Source organism: Ricinus communis, chromosome 5 (genome assembly GCF_019578655.1).
Source record: "Ricinus communis isolate WT05 ecotype wild-type chromosome 5, ASM1957865v1, whole genome shotgun sequence".
In the NCBI taxonomy this organism is placed as follows: domain Eukaryota; kingdom Viridiplantae; phylum Streptophyta; class Magnoliopsida; order Malpighiales; family Euphorbiaceae; genus Ricinus; species Ricinus communis.
In genome coordinates, this window is record NC_063260.1 from 4,308,237 (window position 1) to 4,317,568 (window position 9,332).

Genomic DNA, 9,332 nt, shown 5'->3' on the forward strand with positions numbered 1-9,332 from the left:
AAATAAACTAATTCTAAAATGAAGAAAATATATCTTAAATTATTAAGAGAGAAGGTCACACAATTTTTATTTATCAGAAAAATATACACCAAAAGTTATCATTAATATATATATATACACACGTTCTTTTCTTTTTGAAAAGTCTTTTTGGATTAGGTGAACTAACTCAAATTAAAATAAATAATTAAACAAAATATGTTATTATTTTTCTCTTATTTTAATTTTTTTCTTAGAAAAAAAAATTTCTCTTATATTTTGACAAAAAATATTTGGTGAAATTGTAAAATTTAAAAGTTTAACTAAACTGAAGCATCTTTAAAATAATGAGTTGAAACTAATTGGAAGTTAATTAATTAATAAAAATTAGAAAGAAAAAAAAAAATGGAAACCATCATTAATAGAAGCATCAATGACATGTTACCTAATATATAAAATTCTGTTTTAATGCATTGGCATCTAATCTTAACAAAAAGAAAAAGATAAAGACTTTGGTCTAAAACCTAATGGTCCTACTCATGAAAATATTGAAGTAACAACTCAGTCTCAACAAATTAATTTTGCTCAAGAAGCAAAGCCAAAAGGCAAACACATGACCTAATTCACTCTCATTACACACTTAACAAAGAAACACACAGATTTGTATTCCTTTTAAAGTAACTTATACAACTCAGTTTCAACAAACAAAAGTTCCAATTGAAGCTAAACCACTTTTTATGGTTCAATTCAAACTCCATGTTTTCTATACTACACCAGTGGGTTTTTATTATTATTATTATTATTATTATTATTACAAAAATATCTAATAATTTGTGTCAACCTATCAATATTTTAATATAAAAGTATTTTTTATAAATTACATTTGACTAATTTTTGTTTGAGGCCAATTAGTTGAACTGATTGTGTTGATGGAAACTGATCAATTCACCATAACCGATTCACAATTGGAAACATAACATGAATCTAATCTTTTTACTGTGTACTAATTGAATGGTCAAATCCCAGAAAGAAAATTGAACAATCCCCAAGAAAATGTGTAAGCTTAAAAGAGTTAAAGAAAAATGTTCTGCAAAGTACTAAAAAGGTAAAGTGCAGGAACATGAAAATGGAAAAAGAAAAACAGGCTTACCAATCTTTGAATTTCAAAACAAATTTGAAGAAACCAAGAATATGCATAAAGTTTCCAGAAGGTGGGTTTTCAGTAGGGCAAATGCTCCCAAGAAAAGTGGATTTTCCTGGAAGTGTAAGGATTAGGTTTGCCATTCAAATTTCAAATTGTTGGCAAGAAATTCTATTTAACTTGAAGTGGATGTTTTGTGCTATGTCTTGATCAATAACACAACGAGAAAAGAACAGCCACAGCCAAGCCTTTGTCCAATTCATACCATGAATAGACCTACAATTGCTAATCAAATTGACCTAGCACCTGCCCCGATGCCCCTCCTCATATTACGGCTCTTACTACACAATCATGCCTGCATTTTAAATATTTGTAAAAAGCCAATATTCATACTTCGAAATCTTAAGAACCCTTGCAAGTTGAAAGGGTTTAAAGGTGAAAAAAAAAGAAAAACAACAGAAGTTTAAAGATGTTAAGGAATTGCAAGAAATAATATAATGATCCAATTGGGTTATACTGAAATCATTTTCAAGTTGTTAGATCTTGAATCTGAATGAACTCCAGTTAGAACCAATTAATCAGAAAAACATTCTGAACTACAATTACTTGCTAGTTATTCACAATTCACACCAGCCAAGTGAAAATAATAATGTTGGTATCTATCTTTCACATATAACATGAAAGGTATAATTACATGTGCAAAAGTAAATCTCTGCTACGGAAAAGGAGTAAATAAAATAAAATGGACAAGAGTAAAGGGAGAAAAGAAAAAGAAGCCAAAATGAAGAACATGCACAATTTGTTCTCAAAGACGAACCCCAAGAATAAACAAACAATTGAAGCAGCAGAATAATAAATGTATTAAAAATTGGGAAAACCATGACCCATTGGTGATCTTTCTTTAGACATTTACGTAGATGATGGTGCACCTGAATGAACTGAGAATGTCTGCTGGGAGGACTTGTCATCTTCAACGTCAAGACGTGTGTCCTGTGAGCTCGAACGGCAAAGCTCCTCAATTTGATTTTTCACCTCAGCCATTGAAGGGCGATTATCAGGATACTGAGCAGTGCAATTGATTGCTAGCTGCAACAGCTGAACCATCTCGTCCTCTACGTTTTGGTACCGGAGAAGCTCGAGATCGAATACCTCTGAAGTCCATTCATCTTTAACCACAGATTGAACCCATCTTGGAAGGTCTACTCCCTCGTCATTCAAGTGCGAATGGGTGGGAGCCTTTCCTGTAAGCAGTTCCAAGAGCAGTATACCAAAGCTGTAGACATCTGCTTTTTGGGATACTTTGCGAGCATCTGTCACCTCAGGAGCTCGATAGCCATCAATACGGTTGGGAGTCGGGGTGGGTCCTGCAAGATGTGCGAGGCCGAAGTCGGAGACACGGGCTTCAAAGGATGTAGTAAGAAGAATATTTGATGACTTGATGTTTCCATGAGAAGTTGCTTGGCCTTGTGAGTGAAGGTGTGCAACTGCTCTGGCAGCTCCAAGGGCAATACTAGACCTAGTCTCCCAATTCAATGGAGTCCTACCAGCCCCTCTATTTCCTGCAGTTAAAACAAACTGGTATAAGAAATAAATTATCAAAGCAGAGTGTTTCTTTATCTTGTTCTTTTTAAACATCCCAACAATGATGAGATGCAAACAAAGGAATGCTGATTACATATAAGAAGACCAATCAGTGATTTCATATTGCAGTGCCCTGGTACAACCTATTTTCTCTAACATTTGAAGGGATTTCAGCAGTCAGTTGTACAGTTAAACAGGGTTTTTCTATAGACTACAATTGCAAAAAGATTGTCTTCCTGAATAGTTGTCTCTAGCCTGTGATTAGAGCATCAGGATCGTCACTTGAAAACTCAAGTACTTGGATTAATGCAACTCTTACCAGGTTAAAGATCGTATTTGGAAATTCAGTTAAAGATCATATTTGGAAATTCAAACTCAAATGTTTTATATGTTCATAAACGGTGCCTCATTCAAGATTCCACCAGCACTAATGCTAAGATACACATCCTAAATTTCATAAAAATGAAGCTGTGAGTTCTTCCTCAGGGTAAACCAACAGCAGGTCATTATGAGCTAGAAAAGGAAGAACAACATGCCCAAAGTAATGGCAAGTATAGCAGGAATTATGAAGATGATCAGAAAAGAGAGATTAGCAATTATAAGAACAAAAAACAAAAACAGAAACACTTTATGTTCAACGACAAGAAGTTCTCACCATGTAAAAGTGCAGACAAGCTTCCCATGGGCATGTAATCATAAACAAGAAGCTTTTCATCCTTGTTATAATAATAACCCCTCAATGGGACCAAATTCTCATGATTTATTTTCCCAACAGCCTCAATCTTCTCTCTGAACTCTCTCTCAGATACAGTCACATCCTTCAGCCTTTTCACTGCCACTGCCACTCCCATCTCTAAAGTTGCCTTGTAAGTTGTCCCAAAAGTCCCCTTCCCAAGAACCTCTGCAGATGCTCTCAGCAAGTCCTCCAAATCAAACACTCTTGGAGTGTTTCCAAAGAACACCAAACTCTTAGCCCCGCTACTCTTAGCTTCACCTTTAGCCACCGCTGACGTCACTGTCCCAGCAAACCCTGTGCTCACATTACCACCACTCTGAGCCACTGCCTTTTCGCGGGGAATCTCAGCTTCTCCATGCTTTGGCTCCCCAGTATCTTTAACGCCACCTTCTTTGGTTCTCTTTTTCCGACACAAGAAGATCAAAATCAATAAAATTAACAGCAACCCAATAACACAACCAATCACAATCCCAGCAATTGCTCCACCGGACAATTTATTATCATCGTCATCATCACCACCACTTGAAGTGCCATTACAGGGTATCAAAGGTTTCCCACAGAGTGTATTCCCAAGAAAGGAATTTGCAGGCTTACCAGATAACTTTTCAGGAATCGGTCCACTTAAATTGTTGAAAGAGACATTGAATTGATCAAGCGAATTCAAGTTCAACTCAGGAATAGAACCATTGAGTTGATTCTCTTCCAAATACAAAGTTCCAAGCCTAGTCAGTTTATTAAAACTCGGCGAAATAACACCAGAAAATTTATTATGAGCCAAATTAAGCCTTATCAAATTCTGCAAATTGAACAAGAACTCAGGAATCTCACCAGAAAACAAGTTCCCTTGCAAGTAAAGATTTCGAAGAGAAGCAAGATTCCCTATATCAGCAGGAATTGGACCAGAAAGTGCATTGAAACGAAGAGAAAGAGATTGCAACTCAGTTAAGTTGCCAAGACCCAGAGGAAGCCGACCAGAAAGACCCATAGCAGGCAACCTTAACTCAACAACTCTGTTCCTTTCACAAAACACACCAACCCAAGTACAAGGATTGCCATTGGAGATGTTCCAAAGAAGAGATCGCCCACCAACTGCTTTGCGTAGAGCTTCAAGAGCAATTCTATCTGATGTTAGATCTGAGTTCACAATAGACCAAGACTCAAACAAGACAATGGTGGTAACTAGGAACACAAGAAACTCTAGTTTCTTCTTCTGTTGAGGTTTCATTCTTGGTAGTTTTTAACAAACACCAAGAATGAAAACTAACCAAAATTCTAGCTTTTGATAGTGTTCTCGTGTTTCCTGAATTCCTTAGTATAATGTTGAAGAAAGAAGAAAAGAGAGAAAGTTTGTGTATATATGATAATTGAGCTCAGGGGATTAAGATTTCTAGTGGAAATGTGAATTCGTGAAAATTTTTGTAGCTATTTGGTAGAAATGTGTTTATGAATTCTTTATCTGTTGGACAAATAAAGAAAGAGAGAGAAAAGGAAGATGCTTTTGTACTGTTAAAAAAAAAACCATGGAAATGAAAGAAGAAAGAAGCTTCAAAAATCTGATCAGTCTGATCATATTATTAAAAGAAATTACTAATGAATTGCTTTCTAGCATGTGCTTATGGTACATGGAAGAATATCACAGTTTCTAAAATTAATAATAAATTATTTATATTTTCTCAAAAAAATAATAATTTATATAAGTAATGATAATATAAAAATATAATTAAAATTTTTGAATAATAATTTTCTCTATAACAATCTACAGTCACCGAATAACATTAGCATTAATTAATATATCAATAGTGTTGTAATTAACTCATTATTATGAAACGGTCAATTTTATTGTTTACAAATTTTTGTAAATTTGAAAAATTAATTTTCCTTTTTAAAGAGAAAATACAATTGTTCCACTGATTTATTTTTATTCGATTAGGAAATATTTTATATGACATTTTTTGTATAAATTTGACAATGATTTTCTTTTTTTTTGTTACTATAAAGATTTGAAGTCTTCTTTTATTTATTTATTTATTTTGAAAGTTGGCAAATAAACGTTGGACAAAGAGTCCATTTGGCCTCTCAATTTGTATCAATGAGTCAAACAAATCAAATTTTAACTTTTCCAACAAATAAGTCCAAAACTTTATATTTTCTTGCCAAACTAATCCAAATCTAAAATTTCACAATGTATATATTACAAGTTCTCCTTTAAATTAATTATGAACCTAAAACTTAAATATGTTAACTTGTATTGTTAAAAAGTTTGGCTGGCACCACCATATTTCACTCTCTTCTTCTCTCACTACCCTTACCATTACAATTATTGCAAGCCACTGACCAACATTAGCTCTGCAAGTCGTTGCTGCACACCTCATGGCCTACACTATCACACTCATTAAATAGAAATAATAGAATATCATACCAGAAAAAGTTTTTCCATAGCTACCGCCATCACTAGAGACCACCGGAAAACACCAGCATATCCATCCTGCTACGTTCAACAAATGGAACATTTCATTTCAGATTTCTTATTGGATTGCATATGGGAATATAGCAGTGGTAGTGTAATAGTTGATTATGATGAGTGATTAATTGAAAACTACATTGAAATAGTAGTGGTAAAATATGTTTAAACGGTGGCAAAATTTGTCATTATAAATTTAAATTCAAATTAAGTTATTAGTAAAGAGCGTTCTTTTATTATTTTATTGATAAAACATTTTACCTTCTATACAGGCGAGTGTTTAACAAATCATATGACTTTGGTCAAATTTTCTATCCGTTTGGCCTTAAAATAGCAAATCCTGGATCTATTTGTTGGAAAAGTTCGAATATGGTTTATTTTTTATACAAGTTGTAGGAGCAGATTGACCCTTTCTCCAATAAACCTCCAACTTCTCTTTTGTGTTGGGTGGACTTTACCGAGTAGGAATTATAGACTGCTTTGGCCTGCAGATAAAAGTAACTGCAGTCGGTGTTGATTGGGCCGTCAATCGAGAAGATTATTGATTGGGTCCCACTTGGGAGGCTTTGGAGTTTGCTTTGTTTCGGATTTGAGCTTATAAAATGAGAAGGTTAAATAATGATTGGGGATACAACAAATAGAAAAAAGCACCTCTAGTTTAATGCTTTTGCAATTCCTCACCTATAGTTTATTTTTGTCCTAAATTTGACCTAATAAAATGACCAAATTCTATCGCTCTAATACATTATATAATTGTTATAAATTAAATAATAACCGAATTTGTTGTATAAAACATATATAAATTAAGATTAGGTAAGTAATATCTTTTTGAAAAAACAACAAATAAATTTTTTACTTTTTAACTTCAGTCAGCATAAGTATTAAAAATTATATATTTGAAATATGTTATTCTAATAATATTCTCTTTTTATACTTATTCTCTTAGAAATATATATATATATATATATATATAATAATTTCTGAAATTTAAAATTCTTTTGACATATATAAAGAGAGAGATATGCAATTAATAGACTCTGCTTATTTAAGTTAAGTTAGAGTTTTACTTTGTAATGTTTTGTCTGTTTTATTATTAAAAAGAATTCAAAAACTTATCCCATAGTTTGACTGTTTTCATTTAAAGGACGAAGATATTTTTTATATAAAGAAGCGTCATGTGTTTTATTTTCTTAACAATTTTTAAGTACATATTTATGTTTTTATTAATTTTATATGTATTTAATAATAAACTATTACTGAACTATGATTTTTAAGCAATGTGGTATTTAATCGGATGTTAAATTATTTGAATATTTATTTTATCAAATATTTATATTTTTTATTAATATTTATAATCTAAAAAATAAAAAAAATACTAAATGTACCTAAAGAAATATTAAAATAATAAACCACGTGTTACTCATTTGATACAAAAAATACCTTGTCTTTCAAATATAAAAACGTTGAACCACTAATATTTGTTGAATTTTATCTTTTATTATTTATTATCTAATTTTGAATAACATTATGACATGATAAAATTGTGAAATGCACTTCAATTGAAAATAGAAATTAGCTTTATTTATGAAAAATCACGTGAGAAAAAACAAAATGAAAATAACAATAATAAGACCAATAACCTACTTTAAACCTATATAGTATAACGAATAATAAGTGACACATATAATTTGAATATTTTATTTATTTATTTATTATTGATTAACACATAAATAATAATTATCTATTAAGTTAGCATATAATTGAGAATTGATACACGAGAGTAAACTAATATTTTCTATCAAATAAATAGGATGTCATTATACAAAAAAATAAAACAACAATACTGAAGTGATCTCAAGAAGTTAAAAAGAAACGGAAAAAGAGAATATTGTCAAAAATAAAAATAAAACAAAAGAAATGTGAATAATAGATTAGAACAGTTTGGTACAGGGATCATTGCATGGGCTGTCTGTCTTCTGTAATAATTGGGATGCAAAAGAACAATAAAGATATTTGAAATATTCGTTATGTGAAAAGGTTGCAGATATGGTTGGACTCGCCTGTCTTCTGTATTTCTACAGCAACAAACACCGACTCAATATTTTTATTTTATTTTATTCCTTTTAGTTTCCCTTACAAATCTGCATAGCTGTTTCTCTTTGATAGATCTTCTAATTAATAGTTTTAAGGGCTTTGGTGTGTTTCCTTTTATTATTAAATGGCTTTCTTTGCTAATATTTTATGCAAATTTTGGATTCAAACAATGTGCTTTCATGGTTGTCCTTCGTCAACTTGTCTTGCTTGCCTCCCTCTCTCTTGATCTTTCTCTTCTTATAATTATTGTCCAATATATTTACCATCTTATATTAATAAATCAATAGTTACAATCATTTCATTTGAGAATTTTAAATATTTTTCAATTGATCGAAAAATTACTAAGCCTTAATTACATACTAAAAGACAATTATTTTCTTACACTTGTTATAAAAAAAATAAAAACACATTTGAAACAAAAAATATATATGATTCGAATTCAATATTTTTCACTTTTAATAATAAATACTCTTACCACTTAAAGAATAGAGTTTTAAGTATTTCAATTCACACCATGGCAACTTTATATATTGTGCAAATTTCTGCTTTTTTTATTTATTTAATTGTCAAAAAAATTTATATGTTCTGTATCAAATTTAGTATACATTTTTAAAATTTTTCAGCATAATATTTCAATATTGATTTCAATTTTAATTTTCAATAAAATTATTCGTTAAATTTATTGACGTTGTGTGAACTTGGACGACAACCAAAAAGAATTGAGTCAACATTAGAGTTATCAATTCATTCTATTACTAGAATATTATCGTTTAAACATATCAAATTTGTTCTTTCTTTTTTTAACTTTAGAGTTTCATTAATTTTATATGCTTAATAGCAACAGTTTAGTAATTAGAGTATTAACTTAGTCCCTTTTTTTTTATCACAAAAATTCACACCACATCGACGAATTTAGTTAAAAATTCTATCAAAAAAATCAACATTAAAACATGAGAATAATACTGAAATTTTAAAAATTATTTATTAGATTTGATTATTTTATTTTTTTTATACATGAGTAGTAAATTAATTGAGTATCATTTTGAACTTTCAAAATTGTTAAGATGGAATTCTCCTTTTTAATGAAATTCTGATAAAATAATAACATCAACTGTCAGATATTTCACCCTCCATATCAGTCTTGACTTGAGGCAAGACATAACGAGATTAGGTATTATTTTTTCAAGTTTCAATTTAAAACTAATGGGTGTTAGGTAATAGTTATATAAAATAATAAATAGGTGGATTTTAGGTGACGTGGTTACGGTGATTTTTTAATAATTTTATATAATTATCAAATAAAAATTATAAAATTTTAAATTAATTTATATAAAAATATTTCT

General features: G+C 30.5%; 1 protein-coding gene across 1 annotated transcript; it reads right to left on the bottom strand.

Annotated features, from left to right (window-relative positions):
* Positions 1-1,755: 1,755 nt before the first annotated feature.
* On the bottom strand, positions 1,756-4,972 carry LOC8260271 (probable inactive receptor kinase RLK902). The gene is made up of 2 exons (XM_002530968.4): positions 3,354-4,972; positions 1,756-2,676 (listed from the first exon to the last, which is right to left on the bottom strand). The coding sequence occupies exons 1-2, from the start codon at positions 4,657-4,659 to the stop codon at positions 2,027-2,029; spliced, it is 1,956 nt and encodes a 651-aa protein (XP_002531014.2). The 5' UTR covers positions 4,660-4,972; the 3' UTR covers positions 1,756-2,026.
* Between the last annotated feature and the right edge of the window lie 4,360 nt (positions 4,973-9,332).

Excerpts from the sequence above, each read along its gene's own strand:
- LOC8260271 (XM_002530968.4), bottom strand. The coding sequence starts at position 4,659 with ATGAAACCTCAACAGAAGAAGAAACTAGAGTTTCTTGTGTTCCTAGTT. Across the intron at positions 2,677-3,353 it reads CTTGTCTGCACTTTTACATG|GAAATAGAGGGGCTGGTAGG; the intron begins GTGAGAACTTCT and ends TTTTAACTGCAG.